The 21,688-nt window shown below is 39.0% G+C and overlaps 1 protein-coding gene across 5 annotated transcripts in view; it reads left to right on the forward strand.

The window, feature by feature from the left end:
- Positions 1-21,688, forward strand: part of IFT80 (intraflagellar transport 80) — a 264,566-nt gene that overhangs the window by 131,491 nt on the left and 111,387 nt on the right. For all 5 annotated transcript variants that reach the window (XR_003858776.1, XM_029617084.1, XM_029617083.1 and 2 more), the window contains one exon: positions 17,221-17,400. Coding sequence is in view for 4 of the 5 variants with exons in the window: in XM_029617084.1 (XP_029472944.1) it covers positions 17,221-17,400 (180 nt within the window). In the remaining variant the exon portion in view is untranslated. The remainder of the gene's footprint in view (positions 1-17,220; positions 17,401-21,688) is intronic.

Consider the following 21,688-nt stretch of genomic DNA (forward strand, 5'->3'; position numbering starts at 1 on the left):
ATTCTTAAGTGAAAAGCTTTTACAGAGGCTCTAAAGGAAAAAAGAATCAATGTAATTTATGAAAGTTAATACGCAGTCAAGTGACACTTTCTGTAGAAAACTATGCACAGAAATAAGGGTCAACAAGCAAAAACAAATATAAAGCAATACTTTTTTACTGGATTACCTTTCAGGAGCTAGTCAAAAATGTATTATGTTAGTCCAATAAAAAGTTATCATCTTGTATATTTTGTTTATTGACGTTCATTTTCACTCATTGAAGCAGACCACATTACTATAATATGTTCTTATAGAAACATAGAAATGACGGCAGAAGAAGATCAGTAGGCCCATCCAGTCTGCCCAGCAAGCTTTCACACTTATTTTCTCATACTTATCTGTTACTCCGACCGCTGAGTTCAGGGCCCTTATTGATAACTTTTTTGATTCTATTTTCCATCCACTCCCACCATTGATGAAGAGAGCAGTGTTGGAGCTGCATCAAAGTGAAGTATAAAGTTTAATGTTTGAGGGTAGTAACAGTCATATCGAGCAAGTTACCCCGATGCTTATATATTCATACTGCTCAGACAAATGCCTTGTTAGATGTTGTCTGGATGTAAATCCTATTTCTTCATTCCCCCCTGCCGTTGAAGCAGTGAGCTGCGCTGGATATGCATTCAAAGTGAAGTATCAGGCTTAATTTCTTAGGGGTAGTAACTGCTGCAATAAGCAAGCTACTCCCACGCTTATTTGTTTACCCAGACCGTGCAATTCAGTCCTTGTTGATTGTTGTCTGAATATAAATCTTCTTTTCTTCATTCCCCCTGCCGTTGAATCAGTGAGCTGCGCTGGATATGCTTTCCAAGTAAAGTAACAAGCTTAATTGGTTTGGGGTAGTAATCGCTGCAACAAGCAAGCTACTCCCTCACTTATTTGTTTACCCAGACTGTGCTAACTTGTTGGTTGTTGCCTGAATGCAAATCCTCTTTTCCACATTTCCTCTTGCCATTGAAGCATAGAGCAATGTTGGAGTCGCATTAACCGTGTGAACGTTTATTGAATAAGGGTATTAATCACCAGGTAGTAGCCGTCATTCCCGCAAGCCACCCCCATACCTCTTCTCTTCATTCCCATCCTCCAGGCTTTATGGATCCACAGTGTTTATCCCACACCACTTTGAAATCCTTCACAGTTTTGGTCTTTACCACTTCCTCCGGAAGGATGTTCCAGGCATCCACCACCCTCTCCTTGAAGGAATACTTCCTGACATTGGTTTTTCCTCCCTGGAGTTTTAAATCATTCTGCTGATTTTATTCCAATGGAAAAGGTTAGTCGTTGACTTTGGATCATTAAAACCTTTCAAGTATCTGAACGTCTGTATCATATCACCCCTGCTTCTCCTTTCCTTCAGGGTATACATATTTAGGTTCTTCAATCTTTCCTCATAAGTCATTCGATGAAGACCATCCACCTTTTTGGTCACCCTTCTCTGGACCGCCTCCATCCTGTCTCTGTCCCTTCGGAGATACGGTCTCTCTCTATGCAGCCCAACATTCATCTGGCTTTAGCTATCGCCTTGTCACATTGTTTCGCATTGCGGCCTACCAACTTTACATGACTCAGTACAAGCACAATCTCTGGAAGCGAGTCCAGGATTTTGCGGAGGGCCTTCCTCAGCAACAGCAGGAAGCTCTTGTCGCCATTGTCTCACTGAGTCTGGAAGCAGGAAAACATGAGGTGCATTCCACCTACAATGTTTTTGAGACTTCAGCCCACTTAGCCACCGTGCGCATTGGTGCCAGAAGGCTGGCTTGGCTCCGGGCCTCGGATCTCTGACTGGAGGTCCAGACAGACTCGCCAACCTCCCCTGTACCAGTGAGAATCTGTTCGGGGATATCGTCCGGGATGTGACGGTGCAGCTGAAGGACCATCATGATTCCCTCCAGCAGCTATCCACTAGTGCCTCAGAAGGGCCATCCTCAGCCAGGTTCTCGTAAACCCTTCTACCAACAGAGGAAGTATTACCCTCTGGCCGATCGGACTCGCACACCCCGAACCAGTTCCAGGAGTCGCCCCCGCCAGCAGCCAGCCCCTATACCCCAATCGGCACCCCAGCAAGCCCCAGCCACAGGCTTATGACTGCGATGAGGGAACACAAGTCAGCTGGCAACCCTGTGGCGCCCGATCACCCAGCCGGTGGCAGGCTCCTCCGCTTTACCCGTCGTTGGGAAGAGATCACAGCGAACTGCTGGGTCCTCTCCACTGAAGTCAGATTTACCAGTCTATAGTTTCCCGGATCCCTTTTTAAATATCAGGGTTACATTGACTATTTTCCAATCTACAGGTAATTCGGATAATTTTAATGATAGGTTACAAATTTTTACTAATAGGTCTGAAATTTCATTTTTTAGTTCTTTCAGAACCTGGGGTGTATACTATCCAGTCCAGGTGATTTACTACTCTTCAGTTTGTCAGTCAGGCCTACCATATCTTCCAATTTCACTGTTATTTGGTTCAGTTGATCCGAATCATCACCCATGAAAGCTTTCTCCGGAACGGGTATCTCTCCAATATCCTCTTCAGTAAACATTGAAGTAAAGAAATCGTTTAATCTTTCCACGATGGCCTTATCTTCTGTAAGTGCCCCTTTAACCCCTTGTTCATCCAGCGGTCCAACTGATTCCCTTGCAGGCTTTCAGCTTCGGATATATTTTTTAAAGTTTTTATTGTTAGGTTTTGCCTCTATGGCCAAGCCAGACCACCAGGGACATTTTGGTGAGTCCTGGGGGTGTAGGGAGGGTGTGGGTACGGGGTCAGTTGGTGGTGGGAGCTGAATATTTTAATAAATGGGGTTGGTGCGGGGGGGGGGGGCAGGTCCTATGATCATTTTTTTAAAAATAAAATATTGCTTTACTGGCCCCCCCAAAAAATGATAGGAAAAAAATTTCATGTTTTTTAATTTTTTTTTTTAAACCACAAAATGAAACTAAATAGGAAGTACCAGTGTTTTGTCAGGATATTGAGGGGGGATACATTATAATTCAATTGATATATTGGGTACTGTTACATAAATTCTGGCTAACATCTATTGTCCAAATACAGATCAAGGGGAGTTCTTTTATAAAATTGATGGGTCATTGAAAAACTGCCTGGCAGGCAGATTAATTTTGGGGAGAAACTTTAATTTAACCAGATATCCTAAGCTAGATAACGCCACAATGTACTCTCAAAATATCATAGGATCCAACTTAAATCTTTAATGAATAAATGCAATTTAATCAATTGCAATTTGGAGAATATTGCATCCTTTAAAACACAATTATACCTTCTATTCTAAACCCCACAATGTATTCTTCAGGATTGATTTCCTCAGTGGAAAAATCACTGACTTCCGATATGAGAGGTGCAGATATTGGCTTAATAATATGGTCATATCATGCAGTAGTCTCATAGGTCTTTTTAGGAGATAAAACAGCTAAAGGCTGACAGTTTTAGAGAGCAAATGACAGTTTATTTAATGATTCAGATTTATGCCAGAACCACCAATCAATTATAAGGGAATATTTCAAATTCAATGACACTCCCAAAATGACTCTATTTGTTTTGTGGGATTGTCTCAAAGCAGTCATTCAGGGAAGATTAATAACTTGGGCCTTTTGGAAGAAAAAGGAAAAAGAGAATAGGAAAAAGCTAGAACAGAATATTCATACAGTTTACAAACAGATCCATTTTATATTATCAGAAGAGGTTGTTTACCATATAGATCTGGTTAAGCAAACGTATAATGAATCAGGCAACAGGGCAGGCAAACTTCTTGTGCACAAATTAAAAAGCAAATTATATCTTAACCAAATACTTAAAATCAAGGCCAGGGATGGTTCTTTTGTTATGGCAAGTGACAAGATACGGACATGCTCTGCTCAATTTTACAAAGAGCTGTACAATGCTAAGGATCTTCCAGAAGATATAATATTTGATTAGTATTTAGCTGGGCTGATTCTTCCATCTGTTCCAGTTGAAGTGTAGGGGAAATTCTGGGAAGCGAGATTTCAACTTCGGAAATGGTGTGGGCAATTAAAGATCTTAAACTAGGCAAGTCTCCAGGTTTGGACAGGTTCACATCAAAGTTTTACAAAACCTTTTGCAAACCAGTTGCTTGTCCATTGATGTAGATGTTTAACTATTGCAGGAAAATAGGGACCTTTTACAATCTTCTAATGTTGCTAGCCAAAGAGGGTATTGAAATAGCTCATAGGGCTGGCTCCGTGAAATACCCTGACACATAATTGCTCAGGGTCCTCTAGACCAATTTCTCTTATCACTATAGATCTTAAAATTCTAGCAAAGGTTTTAGATCAAAGATTGAAGGGAATAATCCATCTGCTTATTCATAAGGATCGGTCGTATTTATGCTGGGACATATGGCAGCAAATAATGGGGTAGATTTTAAAAGGTGCGCGCGGGAGTAGATTTGTTCGTGCAACCCGGCGCGAACAAATCTACTCCAGATTTTATAACATGCACGCACTGCCGAGCGCATTTTATAAAATACAGGGTCGGCGCACGCAAGGCTGCGCAAAATCGACAGCCTGTGTGCGCCGAGTCGTGCAGCCATCCTCCGTTCCCTCCGGCCCCCCCACCTTCCCCTATCTAACCCACCCCCCAGCCCTAACTAATTCCCTCCCTACCTTTATTTTGCAAGTTACGCCTGCCGGCCAGCTACCAACACACCATGTTCTGGTCCGGGGGCAGGTCCGGAGGCCACGGCCATGCCCCCGGAACGCCCCTGGACCGGAACCATGCCCGTGGCCCCACCCCAGAATGTCCCCGATGGCGCGCCTGCCGCAACACGCCCCCCGACTCGCCCCCCAGGAAAGCCCCGGGGCTTACGTGCGTCCCAGGGCTTGCACGCACCGCCGAGCCTATGCAAGATAGGCTCGGCATGTGCAGGGAGTGGAAGGGGCAGCTTTTCGGGGTTTGCTTGCGTATCCCTTTGAAAATCTGCCCCAATTTGAGAAAGATATTAAATCTAGTATCCTCTGCCAAAACCAACAAATTCCTTCTGTCCTGTTTACAGTGGATGTGGAAAAAGCCGTTGATAGGGTGCACTTCAAAGTACTAGATAAGATGGGTCTAGGGGGTCATTTTTTGGGATGGGTGCACAAGCTGTACCATAATCCTGAGGCTTGTATAAATATATTCTACTCTAACAATATTGAAATAAGAAGGAGCATGAGACAGAGATGTCCATTATCTCACTTACTATTTGCCATCAGCATCGAGGCATTAGCTGAGAGGGTCTGAGAAATACCCTCGATAGAGGGTATTTCTATTGGAGAAGAGTAGTATAAGATTTCATTATTTGTGGATGTATTCCTGTTTACTTTGTGAAATCCTACATTCTCTCTGGAAGCAGTATTGGAGGAGATTAGAAGATATGGCCGTGTATCTAGCTTTAAAATTAACATGGACAAATCTGAGCTACTTCCCATATGCATTTCTGAGTCCTTACACCAAACCCTAAAGACACATTTCCCATTTAGGTGGGCTAAGAATAAGGTGAGATATCTAGGAGTTTATCTTGGAAATGATACTAAAGATCTATGCCGTTTCAACTATTCCAATTTAATTCCGTCTATATCTTGGGATTTAAAAAAACGGGATTCATATACGCTCTACTGGTTAGGTAGAGTGGTGATAGTAAAAATGAATATTGTACCTAGATTGTGTTATCTTTTTCAGACATTGCCCTGTTCGATATCGGATAACATCATCAAGAGCTTACAAAAGAAGATATTTGATTTTATTTGGAAGTGCAAACCTCCAAAAGTAGCCAGATCAATATTATACAGATCTAAGTTAACTGGTGGGTTGGGGATTCCTAACATTTGGAAATATCATATGGCTGCACACATAAAAGCTGTTTTAGATTGCTCTAGATTTCTAGAAATTACTGGCGGATTTAGAAATCACCTTCTTATGCTGATGACAAACAGTTTTACATCCCGTTCGCCAAATCATTTGAAAAAACAGTATCGACACTCTCAACATACATGAATGCAATATAGCCAGAACTATCTCAACTTAAACTAACATTGAACACTAAAAAAAAAAACTGAAATCATTTGGCTAAGCAGAAATTCTTCCACCTTCTTCTTATACGCTGTTGACGTACAGTTTTACATCCCATTCACCAAATCATTTGAAAAAACAGCATTGACACTCTCAACATACATCAGCAAATGATGAGATTGACATAATTGGCATCACAGAGACTTAGTGGAAGGAGGATAACCAATGGGACAGTGCTTTATCAGGAAACAAATTATATCGCAATGATAGGGAGGATCAAATTGGTGGGGGTGTGGCACTTTATGTCTGGGAAGATATAGAGTCCAACAGGATAAAGATCATACAAGAGACTAAATGCTCAGTAGAATCTATATGGGTAGAAATCCCATGTGTGTTGGATAAGAGTATAGTGATAGGAGTATACTACCGTCCACCTGGACAAAATGGTCAGACAGATGATGAAATGCTAAGAGAAATCAGGGAAGCTAACCAATTTGGCAGTGCAATAATAATGGGAGATTTCAATTACCCCAATATTGACGGTAAGTGTAACATCAGGACTTGCTAGAGACATAAAATTCCTGGATGTAATAAATGACTGCTTCATGGAGCAATTGGTTCAGGAACCAAAAAGAGAGGGAGCTATTTTAGATTTCATTCTTAGTGGAATGCAGGTAATGGTGGCGGGGCCACTTGGCAACAGTGATCATAACATGATCAAATTTAAACTAACTGGAAGGGAGACAATAAGTAAATCTGCAGCTCTAACACTAAATTTTCAAAAGGGAAACTTTGATAAAATGAGGAAAATAGAAAAAAACTGAAAGGTGCAGCTGCAAAGGTTAAAAGTGTTCAACAGGCATGGACATTGTTTAAAAATACAATCCTAAGGTGAAGTCCATATGTATTCCACACATTAAGAAAGGTGAAAGGAAGGCAAAACGATTACCGTCATGGTTAAAAGGTGAGGTGAAAGAGGCTATTTTAGCCAAAAAAAATCCTTAAAAAATTGGAAGAAGGATCCATCTGCAGAAAATAGGATAAAACATAAGCATTGTCAAGTTAAGTGTAAAACACTGATAAGACAGGCAAAGAGAGAATTTGAAATGAAGTTGGCCATAGAGGCAAAAACTCATAATAAAAACTTTTTAAAATATATCCGAAGCAAGAAACGTGTGAGGGAGTTGGTTGGACCAATAGATGACCGAGGGGTTAAAGGGGCTCTTATAGGGAAGATAAAGCCATTGCAAAAAGACTAAATGAATTCTTTGCTTCCGTGTTTACTAATGAGGATGTTGGGGAGATACCAGTTCCGGAGATGGTTTTCAGGGGTAATGAGTCAGACGAACTGAGCGAAATCACTGTGAACCTAGAAGATGTAGTAGGCCAGATTGACAAACTAAAGAGTAGCAAATCACCTGGACCGGATGGTATGCATCCTAGGGTACTGAAGGAACTCAATAATAAAATTTCTGATCTATTAGTTAAAATTTGTAACCTATCATTAAAATCATCCATTGTACCTGAAGACTGGAGGGTGGCCAATGTAACCCCAATATTTAAAAAAGGCTCCAGGGGCGATCGGTAACTGTAGACCAGTGAGCCTGACTTCATTGCTGGGAAAAATAGTGGAAACTATTCTCAAGATCAAAATTGTAGAGCATATAGAAAGACATGGTTTAATGGAACACAGACAACATGGATTTACCCAAGGGAATTCTAGCCTAACAAATCTGCTTCATTTTTTTTGAAGGGGCTAATAAACATGTGGATAAAGGTGAACCTGTAGATGTAGTGTATTTGGATTTTCAAAAGGCATTTGACAAAGTCCCTCATGAGAGGCTTTTAAAAAAAAAAACTAAAAAGTCATGGGATAGGAGGCGATGTCCTTTCGTGGATTACAAACTGGTTAAAAGACAGGAAACAGAGAGTAGGATTAAATGGTCAATTTTCTCAGTGGAAAAGGGTAAACAGTGGAGTGCCTTATGGATCTGTACTTGGACCGGTGCTTTTTCAATATATATATATATATATATATATATATATATATACAAACAAACTCCCCAACATACAACAGTCGGAGTTAATAAGCACTATTATGATGTTTAATAAATCGTTTCAAAAATATGGTTTATTTTGAAAATATGAAATTTTATTAATAGCTTCAACCAAATCACTAATAATTTGTGTGAATAAATATATTACAAACCATGAAATATTTCATACATACTAAAATCCTCGCTAAACCCATTAGCTTTGACCCTCCATCCTCTCCTAATTCTACCCTCAATCTGACCCTGATCAAACTAAATGTTCCCTCCTCTCATTGATGTTGTAACAGGTCTGTATAAAGAAATACACCACTCAGTACTTCAACAATCTTATATCATGTGTCTTCAACCACATTCCTTAATTCACACAATTAACGGCTACTAGTGGTGTATATCCTTTTGATGACTTTTCGTCCCATCCCGACAAGGTCCTCGTTTCGCCAAGATTGGCTTCTTCAGGGGAATACTTTAATTATGACCAAACATAAAAAATAGGAGCCATTGAGCCGGAGTGAATTGAATGTGTAGTTTTCTGAATCCACTCCGTTTAGAGTACAGGTAGGAGTGGGTATCAGGATAAAGCTTTTGTAAATCCAAATGGAACTTTTTAATTAATACAGATTTTATTATAAATGATAAGATTCATAGTGTGGTTGGGAATTATCATTGGGGTGCATGTAATATTAAGCAAAATTAAGTTAGTAGAGGGGGTGATTAGTTTGACCTAATGTGAGCTTTATGTTTTCAGACATAAGTGATGGAAGCTATTCGTTTGTATTGATGTTTGGTCATAATTAAAGTATTCCCCTGAAGAAGCCAATCTTGGCGAAACGAGGACCTTGTCGGGATGGGACGAAAAGTCATCAAAAGGATATACACCACTAGTAGCCGTTAATTGTGTGAATTAAGGAATGTGGTTGAAGACACATGATATAAGATTGTTGAAGTACTGAGTGGTGTATTTCTTTATACAGACCTGTTACAACATCAATGAGAGGAGGGAACATTTAGTTTGATCAGGGTCAGATTGAGGGTAGAATTAGGAGAGGATGGAGGGTCAAAGCTAATGGGTTTAGCGAGGATTTTAGTATGTATGAAATATTTCATGGTTTGTAATATATTTATTCACACAAATTATTAGTGATTTGGTTGAAGCTATTAATAAAATTTCATATTTTCAAAATAAACCATATTTTTGAAACGATTTATTAAACATCATAATAGTGCTTATTAACTCCGACTGTTGTATGTTGGGGAGTTTGTTTGTATATAAGCTTCAGCACTAGTAGAGTGAAAATTGCCACATTTTTTGCTTGCTATATATATATATATATATATATATATATATATATATATAAATGATCTGGAAAGGAATACGACGAGTGAGGTTATCAAATATGCGGATGATACAAAATTATTCAGAGTAGTTAAATCACAAGCAGATTGTGATACAGTACAGGAGGACCTTGGAAGATTGGGCATCCAAATGGCAGATGAAATTTAATGTGGACAAGTGCAAGGTGTTGCATATAGGGAAAAATAACCCCTGCTGTAGTTACACGATGTTAGGTTCCATATTAGGAGCTACCACCCAGGAAAAAGATCTAGGCCTCATAGTGGATAATACTTTAAAATTGTCAGCTCAGTGTGCTGCAGCAGTCAATAAAGGAATTATTAGGAAGGGAATGTTAGGAATTATTAGGAAGGGAATGGTTAATAAAACAGAAAATGTAATAATGCCCCTATATTGCTCCACAGTGTACTAATTCTGGTCGCCGCATCTCAAAAAAGATATAGTTGCAATGGAGAACGTACAGAGAAGGGCAACCAAAATGATAAAGGGGATGGAACAGCTCCCCTATGAGGAAAGGCTGAAGAGGTTAGGGCTGTTCAGCTTGGAGAAGAGACGACTGAGGGGGGATATGATAGAGGTCTTTAAGATCATGAGAGGTCTTGAACGAGTAGATGTGAATCGGTTATTTACACTTTCGGATAATAGAAGGACTAGGGGGCATTCCATGAAGTTAGCATGGGGCACATTTAGAACTAATCGGAGAAAGTTCTTTTTCACTCAACGCACAATAAAGCTCTGGAATTTGTTGCCAGAGGATGTGGTTAGTGTAGCTGGGTTCAAAAAAGGTTTGGATAGGTTCTTGGAGGAGAAATCCATTAACTGCTATTAATCAAGTTTAATTTGGGAATAGCCACTGCTATTAATTGCATTAGTAGCATGGGATCTTCTTAGTGTTTGGGTAATTGCCAGGTTCTTGTGGCCTGGTTTGGCCTCTGTTGGAAACAGGATGCTGGGCTTGATGGACCCTTGGTCTGACCCAGCATGGCAATTTCTTATGTTCTTAATGTAATATATCAATCACACCAAAAAAACCCACACACCAACGGTGTATTCCAGTACACACCAATGTAAACAATCCAAAAGCAACTAGTGTCCTGGTATTAAATTTACAATAGCACCTAGTACGCCCAACTACTTATGTATGACCCTCTATTCACGGGCAGACATTGTCTGTACTGCTCGTTTTTCATAGGGGTCACTAAATCTTTAATCAAATGTAATTTTTTGTTGATTTTCAAAAATTTTTAGCAATAAAAACGGATACTTATCCGCACTCGGAACCCAAACCCGAGTGCGGATAAGTATCCGTTTTTATTTTTGATTGCAATTGCTAAAAATTTTTGAAAATCAACAAAAAATTACATTTGATTAAAGATTTAGTGACCCCTATGAAAAACGAGCAGTACAGACAATGTCTGCCCGTGAATAGAGGGTCATACATAAGTAGTTGGGCGTACTAGGTCTTAATGTAATATAGCCAGAACTATCTCAACTTAAACTAACGTTGAGCACTAAAAAAACTGAAATCATTTGGCTAAGCAGAAATTCTTCCATAGTTAAACCTCCACCTATAGACCTGAGTAATATTTACATTGCCCCCACAGATCAAGTATGGGACTTAGATATACAGATAGATGAAAACCTTACAATGAAAAAGCACATAAATTAATTAATGCAGGCTACGCCAAGCTGTGCATTTTACATCAGTTGAAACCTTTCCTAACTTTCGAGGACTTCCGTACTGTTTTACAAACATTAATTTTCTCAAACATAGACTACTGTAACACCCTATTACTCGGCCTTCTGACAGGTCTATTAAAACCATTACAGTTATTACAAAATGCCTCAGCAAGACTTTTATTAGGAACAAAGAAATTTGGTCACATCACATGCTCGCTGGCTGCCAGTACAATGCAGAATCTATTATAAAGTATTGACACTAATATTTAATATCATCCACTCCAGTAACCCCGGTCTGATAGGTATGACACTACAGCTATGCACACAACAAGGAACACTAAGATCTCAAAATAAAGGACTATTGACTATGCCTACAATTCAGCATACACATCTGATGCAAATAAGAGATCGTATGTTTTCCATAGTGGGCCCAAAGCTGTGGAATTCTCTACCCTGAGGTGTTACGTTTTCTACCAGAAAGAAAAAGATTTAAACGTGAGCTGAAAACTTGGCTATTCAAAAATACATATAACCTAACTTAAAAATATCAGAATGTAGAGAATTACAATATCAAGGACAAAGATTAACTGAAGAAAAAGTAATAAGTAACGAGAGATTTTAAGTATCTTAAGACAACTCACTGACTCTTCTGTGAAAGCTGTTGAAATAGATCCTAAGGAAATATTGATTATGTAATTTATTGAAATGTTATTAATAAGTTAATACTGTTATTACACTTCCTACATATGTTTCTCTCACTCCCTCTCTCCTCTGTTCTTCTCTCTCCCTATGCTTTTGCTTTCGCCCAGCCCCCCTCTCTTCCTTTTTCCTGACTGCTCCCCCTTTCCTCTTCCCCGTTTTTTGTAATTTTCCTTCTCCTAGAGTTGATTGTAAACCGGTATGATGTGTCCTACGAATATCGGTATATTAAAAGTTCATAAATAAATAAATAACTGCTGTACTACAAACCTGCTATCCTAGACCTTTAGTTAATATGTATTAGAAAATCACAGTAGATTTGTATTAATCCCTGTTCTGTTGATCAATAGTATGAATGTTACTTTTGTAAACCATTGTGATCTTCATTTGGAATGACAGTATTCAAAGTGTCTAAATAAATAAATAAATAGATATATAACAAAGGATTACGATAGAACAAAAACTGGTGGGATTGATGCCTCTTAAAGTACTTGCTTGGATAGCTAAAGAACTCAAATGGGCACTTAATTCACTCCCTATTTACCCTAATGACACTGCAGAAATGGGACAAATGCAAAGCATTAGTGTGGGCTCAAGGCATTATTTCCATAGAACATCTATTAGAATTAATAAAGAATTTCTCCCAGGAATTTTTCAGTGGTGGTCCATAGGTGGGAAAATATGGGTCTGGATAGTTTGAAAAGATCTGGGAACATCCTAAAGTGATACATTTTGCTGACCTAAAGACTGTTTATAACTTACCTCCAGGTGACTTTCTTTCATATTTGCAGTTGGCACATTTTGTACGTTTGGATAGAGGGAAATCATTGAAGGTTATTGAGAAAAGACAGATACGATTAAACATATCTGAAGTGGACTCTAATCTGAATGAACCACCCCTAAATACACCAATGTATATAAGTTCTAGCTCTTTAGTTAATATGTAGTGGATCACTTCATTTGATAGATGTTAATGCCTGTTGATGAATACTAACCCTGTAACCCGTCATTACCTGCTGATTTATAGCTATGAATGTTATTTTTGTAAACCATTGTGATCCTTACATAGAACGATGATATATAAAATATCTAAATAAATAAATAATTGGGAGGAGGATCTGGGACTTATGCTTCATGACAAGTGGAACTTTTTTCAGCCTTGCTGGAAAACAGATATAAACTGCTGTTCAGGTGGTACTATACACCAAACAGGTTACATAAGATTTATTCAACTGCATTGTTGGAGAAACTGTGGGATGTTGGGCACCTTCTACTATATGTGGTGGCAGGATCCTCTCATTTGTGATTACTGGGACAGCCATTAAATTGATGGAGAAAATTGTATGATGCTCAGTCCCAAAGGACTTTACGATACTTCTGCTGATGGATGTTTCATCTAGACAGAAGCACTAGATGTTACAAATAGCGCCTGCCGCCAGGTGCAATATTGCGGCCTGGTGGAAAAAGCCTAGATCCCCACCACTTAGTGGGGTGTATCAGAGATGCATACGATACATTATATGGAAAAACTGACAGCACTGAGATGTAATCCAGTCCCCAGATTCAGGGCAGTATGTGTGGTTAGCAAATCTGAATGTATGTGATGTGTAGTTACAAAACCCAATTCTATACCAAGCACATCCCCTTATTTTCTTGCAATCAAGGACGTGCCTGTGTAATTAAATGACCATCATACTAGGCATCATCGTCGGCGATGAACACTTTAAGGCTCAGCCTTATATATTATCATCAGTCATTGTAAACTGTAACCAAATCCCAATTTCAGCTTCAATATGATGGCAAAACTAAATTGTTTTTATTACCTTGATGCAAATAAAGTCACCAAATCCCTAAACCTCCTTGATCGTAGTGCAAAATTTAAAAAGTCACCAATGTTCGATCTATCATCATCCAATGTGCAAATTAATGCTGAACACTTATCTGGAGATGTTGAATGTCACAGGTAAATTTCACTGTGAAGACCGCCATCTGTATATGATCTTCGTTATACTTGAAGCCCGACACGGGACTGTATTTCAGACTAGCGTCCTTTTTCAAGGGCTAGAAAGTGCATTTCATTTTTTCCAACAATACGATTGTAGACACGGCATTCGTGGAATGTTAAGTGGTGGTAAAACTGTGCCAGATAGCCAGATAATACTGACTTATCTGGCAGCTGCTACCTGCTGCCAGATAACCGGATAAATCCGTTTTTATTCAGTTAAGTGGTGGTGACTGCCACCACTTACCCAAATAATGGCCTGTCAGTGATGCCTCCTGCTTCCTTCCCAAGTTAAAATGTGTGTTTGGCCTGTACCAAATGCACACTTTAAAGTTAGGCACGTTTTATTTTAACTCCCAATGTATTTGTACAGCATTAGATTACTCGTTCGGGAGTTTAACAATATTTTAAGTTAAATGTTAAAATTGTGTGCTGAAATGAAGTGCACAGTGTTTTAACGCTCAGCTACCTGTAAGTATTGTGTGTAATTCTGATCATCCCATCTCAAAAAAGATAAAGTGGAGCTAGAAAGGTTACAGCAAAGGGCAATAAGAATGATAAATGGGATGCCATGTCTCCCATATGAAGAGAAGTTACAGGTTGGGACTCGTCAGCTTGGCGAAGAGGCAATTGAGAGGGGATATGATAGAGGCTTAGAAAATCATGAATTGGATTCAACACATAAATAGGTGACTGTTATTTAGCATTTCAAACTGTGCAAAGAACAGGGGATGCGCCATGAAACAAAAAGGTAGTAGATTTAAAATATTTTTTTCTCTTGGCACAATCAAGCTGTGGGATTTGTTGCAAAGGACATGGGCAAGGCATTTAGCTTAGCAGGGTTTAATAGGGGTTTGGACAGTTTCCTGGAGGGAAAGTCCATAAACAATTATTAGCCAGGTAGATTTGGGAAAGTCACTGCTTTTCATGGGAGTCAGCAATAAAGAATGGATCCAGATTTTTGGGTTGTACTGGATGCTTCTGACCTAGATTAGCTGCTGTCAGACAGAATACTGGGCGCTCAGTTTACCTTTGGTCTAATTCAGCATGGCATATCTTATGTTTTTATGATAGAATGGATGCTGTGGTGTTGGATCTAGAAGTGTTGGTATCATGTCTATTAGTCACATGATGCTTGATGTTATAGTTTTTGGTCAGCGTGTCTCAAGCCAGTCTTTGAGAACCTCTAGCCAGTCTGATTTTCAATATATCTGCAACAAGATGTGCAGAAGATAGATTTGCATATAATGGAGATTGTGTATGCAAAGCTATTGCAATCATATTCATTATGGGAATTCTAAAATTCAGACTTGCTAGTAGGTACTCCAGGACTAGCTTGAGAAATGCTTTTTTAACTTATCTGCATTTGCTTCTTAAAAGACACATACATCTTGTGGTATATTCTTCTTTCATGTCTTTAGAGAGTCTGTTCTGTCATTTTACAGCACAGATACCTGTTTGCAAAACTTTATAATCATTCCTTGCAGAATGATCCATGCGTTCTCAAAGTTTGTCTTTGGTCAGGGTTCTCTGAATATGTTTCACTTGTTTTTATTCCTTGATTATTTTACTTGCTGTTAATCTTGATGACTAAAGCAGTGAGCTCTGTAGTTCATTTCTTGTAGCAGATATTTTGATCCTTAGCTATTTTGGGTTCTGAATTTCCTGCAAGTTCTTGGCTGAGAAATGCCTTTACTCTTCTGGGCAGGATTTAAGGTCTGAGCCTTGTGCTTCTTTTTCATTTCCTACTGTAAATATTTCTGATACTGTTGTTGTTACATTTGTCATGTTACATATTGATCCCTTCTCAAGTAAGCTTTTTTCTTCACAAGCATTATTGTTGTTTCAAGCTGTATTTCTTTAGTTACATAGAAATGACGGCAGAAGAAGACCATACGGCCCATCCAGTCTGCCCAGCAAGCTTCGCACTTTTTTTTTCTCATACTTATCTGTTACTCTTGGCTCTTAGTAATACTTTGGTTCTATTTCCCTTCCACCCTCACCATTAATGCAAAGAGCAGTGTTGGAGCTGCATCTAAGTGAAATATCTAACTTAGGGGTAGTAACCGCCGCAATAAGCAAGCTACACCCATGCTTATTTGTTTACCCAGACTATGTGATTCAGTCCTTGTTGGTTGTTGTCTGTATATAGATCCACTTTTCTTCATTCCCCCTGCCGTTGAAGCAGAGAGCTATGCTGGATATGCACGAAGTATCAGACTTTCTCCCCTGCCGTTGAAACAGAGAGCTATGCTGGATATGCACGAGTATCAGACTTTCTCCCCTGCCGTTGAAGCAGAGAGCTATGCTGGTTTCAATGTTCCATTCGGTCATTTTGTATTACATTTGGGGCAAATTTTTAAAACTTTTATATGCATAAAATTTAGAATATATACAGTAAGTACCCTCTACTCAAGTATTCTTTATTTTATAAAAGTCCAAAATGTGCAGAAAGTGAAAATACATGCCTGTGTAAAAAAGGGGCGATCTAGGAGTGTTCCAGAGTGCAGGGCCAACACGTTCATAAGTTGCTGTTTTAAAAGACGTAGAATCATTTGTCAGATTTACTTGTGCATTTTTACACCTGCTAATTATCTGTCATAAGTGATATTAAAAATTTTTGTGTGTAGTACTGATTGGGTGGGAGGTCAGGGTGAACTGGGGGAGCTCAGGCAGAAGAAACAGGAAGGTTTCGATGACCTGTATAAGGACGGTGAACCAGTGGACTAATTGGTAAACTGGTTAATTTAATTTATGCACACATGTTTTAAAATTGGCCGATGTATGTATGTCTTGCTTTACTTTTGTGTGTAAAATATACATGCGTATATTTTCTAAAAAGGTAGGAAAAGTATACTCATTGAATGCATTGATATACATGCTTTCAGTGCATTGCATATATTCATATGTAAGCCTACATACGTGGGGTAGAGTTACGCATATGTTATAAAATCTATATCATATGCATGGGTTATAAAATACTTGCATATTCCCTATCTGCTCATGACCGTATACATGAATATATGTTTAAAAGCTATCCTCCCTGGGTGTATTTTCAGAAACTCGTACAGTCTGCCTATCCTCTGGTAGTTACACAATCGGTTCACTCTAGGTCTAGCTTTACCAAGTTCAAAAAGAGACAGTTAAAATGAACAGTAGGTAAATGGTTCAAAATAGAGGAATTAGTTCTTGAATTCTAAGCTTGAGAAGCTCCTTGGGATGGCATTTGACAGGTCAAGTAAAACATTAATGTGAATCCACAAAATTGCTACTTTTGAGCAACCACAGTTTCATAGGTAAGTAGTTATACTGAACACAAGTACACACAAAGGTTTATGGGTTCAAATAAATAGTAACATTCTTCTGTTTTTTCCTTCTAGTGGTCATATGCATTAGAGAAACCAAATACTGGCAGTATTTTTAATATTGCGTGGTCAATTGATGGAACTCAAATTGCTGGTGCTTGTGGAAATGGACATGTCATTTTTGCCCATGTTGTGGAACAGCATTGGGAGTGGAAGAATTTTGAAATAACATTAACAAAAAGGAGGACCATGCAGGTATGAATTGTATATTAGATTAGTGATTTACACTAGAGCTGAAAAAAATGTTTACATTAGAAATAGTTAATTTGGCAGGGTCAGTGAATTCCATTGTTTCATTTACATCTATTAGGCATGTAATGTGAGAGGACTGTATAATGTCTTTTAATGTAGCAATATTCTTTAAAATGGGCTAAACAGATTTGTTTAAGAAAGAAAATAACTGAAGCCATGAATGGAAGATGGAAGCCTTGAGAATTGGTTTAGCTCAATCTCAATGTTGTTCTCCCTTGTTGCGATGTAAACCGGCATGATGTCCCTGACGAATGTCGGTAAAGAAAAGCCTTAAATAAATAAATAAGCAAATAAAAATGGTGGGAATTGTGGCAGAATATGTGGTAACTTGATTCTTTTCAAACTCTTTATACCTTATTTTTCACCAATTTTTTCTCTGTCGTCTGTGTTCCACTTCTAAAATGCAATAAACATCTTTCCTTTCAGCTTCATCTCTGCCTCAGATAGAATTCACTAGCACCATAATCAGGTGCTCCAACTTAAAACAGTGAGCCTTAACTTTAAGGCAGGCCTCATACCATCTAGATGGTCTTTCTGCTTCAGCTCCTGTATTTATGGGTGGAGAGGTGATGATTAACAATATTGTCTTTCATGTTCCACTCAGGTTCACAAAATGTATTGAATTTAAAAGGTATTTTATTCATAGTACCTACTGTAACTATGGCTATCAATGCAAAGCAATTAAATATATCCTGACAATCATTTTGCAATGCCATGCTTCAAATTCTCTTTTAAGGAAATGATATGAAAACCGTGATCTGGTTCTGTGTAAGAGGCTTATCTAAAGTAATTTATTTGCAGTGAGGACAGCCAATAAAATTTATTTTTAATTCTGTAAAGTTTATGAACTTGAGCATATTCAGATTGGAGACAGTGCTGCTGCTGTTCAACACCCATGAAGCAACTGAGAGCACTATGTGTGGAACCTGGAGGTCATGGCCTGTTCCACTAAACATTTTCCCCATAGGCACAGACTGGGAGAAAAGCCTTTGCAAATCAGACCCTTAAGACCGATTTGAAATACTCCCTGCGAATAAAAAAACGGGGGTTACGTGAGCGGCTGGGCCTTGCACATGCTGTGCGAATTTTAGAAGAGTCCCGGCTGCGCGCCTAACCCCCGTTACGCGCACAAGAGCCAGGCCTCTGTGAAGGGGTGGTCCGGGGGGTGGAGCGAGGCAGCCCAGGACCGCACTTCTCCTCGCTGTCCCGGAGCCTCGCGCACTGGCCAGCTGCCAGTGTGCGCAAATTACTTCAGGTTATGCCCTGAAGTGTCTTGCAAAATAAATGGTAAAAAAAATGTAAAATGGGTTTTAGAGGTGGGAAGGGAGGTTAGGGTAGGAGATAGGAAAGTTCCATCCCAGTTCGCACCTAAATTGGAGTGGACTGGGAGGGAACTGGGGAAGGCCCTGATGCGTTACCGCGCGAATGCTGCCAAAATCGCCCCTCCTCCCTTGTACGGGCTGCCCCTGATTTTATAACATGAGCGCACTGGCGCGCACATCATATAAAATCACGCGTCCATGTGCGCGCGACAGGGACGCACGCGCATATTTTTTTTTAATCTAGCCCTTAGCTTTTAAATGATATACTCCTTTAAAATTCAGATGTAGGAACTGCTGACATGCAAGCTTTTATGATCCAAACAGCAATATATTAATATAGATTGACCAAGTTAAATACAAATCATAACCTATAGCAGATGTAATTGAAAATTAGATACTGAAGGGTTAATTTTCAAAGGGGTTAGGCCCCTAACGTTTGGAGTTGGGCTACTAACTTGAGGCTTTTAAAAATTTACTAGAGCTGAGTGCTACTTGTCTGGAGTAAGAGGGAGGGAAACAAAGTTAGGAGCTTAGCATTGATTTTCAGAACTACACATCCAAATTAGGAGCCTAAATCTAGACAAATGAATAGCAGGCCTAATTTTAGGAGCGTAAGTTTTAGGCTTCTAAATTTGTATGAAGTTCCTAGGAGCCTAAAGGGCTGGATTCATCATTCTTCGCAGAATGATGAATCCAGCAAAAAAGGGGGCGGGGGGCGAAGGGGTGGGCGGGCCTGTGAAAGGTGGTGCTATTCGCCGCGCTACTGCCGGAGATAATGTTCCTCACATTATCGCCGGCAGCGGTGCCGCGGCCGACTCCTCCCTCCAGCTAATTAACATCCTATCACACGCAATAAACGTTTAGAAAATGATCCCCTAAGTTTTCCTAAAAATAGGTGCCTAATTTAGGGGGCCTTAATTTAGTGTGCTCAGATTGACCCCCATCTGTTTTTCCTTAAAATGCTGGTTTGTTCACTGTGCTTTTCTTTAGTGCTTTTTTTGTTGTTAGTTTTGTATTCAGTTTGCAGAAGTGGATTTCTTAAATTATTTTTTTTTCTATATCTTATGAAGGATTGTGTTGCACTGTGGAATTTCATACCCCTGCTTGTATTTAGAAGCTTTCATCTATGTTTTTCTGCCTTCCTTGCCAGGAAGAATTTTTTTTTTTAACTGGAGGTTTAATTCTCCTGCTTTGGCAGTAGTCATAACTTTATTGTATTCTAACATCATTGGGTCCTAAGTAGGGTTGGATGGGAAGGTATTAATCATCCAGTGCTCTTACAGGATCTTGGTCTCAGCCAAAAGGCAAGAACTGGTTGTCCTCAACCCATACCTCAGATTATATATTTAATATAAGCCAAATATATTTTTTGAAACAAAATAACATTGATAAAAATATAAATTTACAAAGCGATCATTTAATACATTGTAAATAATGCAAATGGCTGTCAAAATACGATCAGAGCCCAAAAAAGGATACATAAATTATTCTAAGAGGAAGTGTCATATAATGATGCCAGGATGTGCTGTACTGTATTGCACAAAGTATAATCATATACCCGAGGGCCTCAGATGTATGATTATACTTTGTGCAATAGCACTTCTGCAACCCTCCTCATATAGTAATTTATTTATTGTTGTTAGGCCTCACCTAGTCTTTTGGATTTGTTTAATTGTACAGTGGGTTACCATTCATTATCTTTTGTTCCAAGAACAAATATATTGTAATCATTAAAGGTAATAGATAGATAATTTTTTTAGCTGGCAGTTTGTATAAGTTATATATGCCAAACTTAAAATATAAGTAATTGTTTACATTCATTAAAACAGTAGCAAGTACATTGCAGTTAAAACAAAACCAAAAAAAAACAGTTGTGTTTTGTTGTGTGGAAAGTAGTTCATAGTATTTCCATATTTTAGATTAGGATAACATAGAAATGTAGATGGCCACCTCAGTAGAAATAGAGATATATCTTTACCCATAATGATTATTCAGGGATTTCTGACTCCCTTACTTATTCCTTCCTCCATACATTTTTTCCCATCCCGCTCATAAATTATCATTACTAACTCAGCCCTCTCACATTAACCTCTGTATTATGCCATATCTCACTGTCAGTAACAGACAAGAGATTCTCTGCAGAATCACTTAACTTGGGTAGTAATTTTCTAAAATAAATAAAAAGGTACCAGGTTGGAGCCAATGATGGCCTCCACTTTCCACTCCAGCTGCATGGGTAAAAGGAAGAAAGTTTAAAAAGGTTCCAGGACGGTGACCCCGCAGAAAATCACTATTGATGTAAGTGACTGAGTTCAAGGCTTAGCAATTCTAGTCCTCATGAGCTGTAAAATCGGTTTGTTTTTTAGGGTAACCAATATATGCAAATCAACATGGTCCTTAAACTAAATGTAATCCAAATATCTGACGAGTATTTATTGATAACCCAAAAACGGATCCATTTGTGACTCCCAGGGACTGACTAGTTGCCTACTCCATCCTAGCTTATTAGTTTTCCAAATACATCTTTACTTGGTTATTTCAGGAGCTTTGTACTCATCTTTTATCCCAGGACAGCAGGCTGTAGTCCTCACATATGGGTGACATCATTGATGGAGCCCTATTGCGGAAAACCTTCTGTCAAATTTTCTAGAAACTTTTGACTGGCCCTGTGAGGCCACTGAGCATGCCCAGCATGCCATGATATTCTCTGCCACAGGGGTCTCTCTTCAGTCTTCGTTTTTCCGCGCTGCTGTAGGCATCACGGAGCAGGAGCCTTTGTGAGTTTCCTCACAGTTTTTTGTCTGACTAAAAATCAGTTTTCACATTCATTTTCTCCCACATCGGGATCTCTCAGGTTTCCACCGGCTGGTGAGTAAATCTTTGTCTCATTTTTACTCTTTGAGTAAAAT

The sequence above is a fragment of the Rhinatrema bivittatum genome, chromosome 9 (assembly GCF_901001135.1).
Source record: "Rhinatrema bivittatum chromosome 9, aRhiBiv1.1, whole genome shotgun sequence".
Classification (NCBI taxonomy): Eukaryota; Metazoa; Chordata; class Amphibia; order Gymnophiona; family Rhinatrematidae; genus Rhinatrema; species Rhinatrema bivittatum.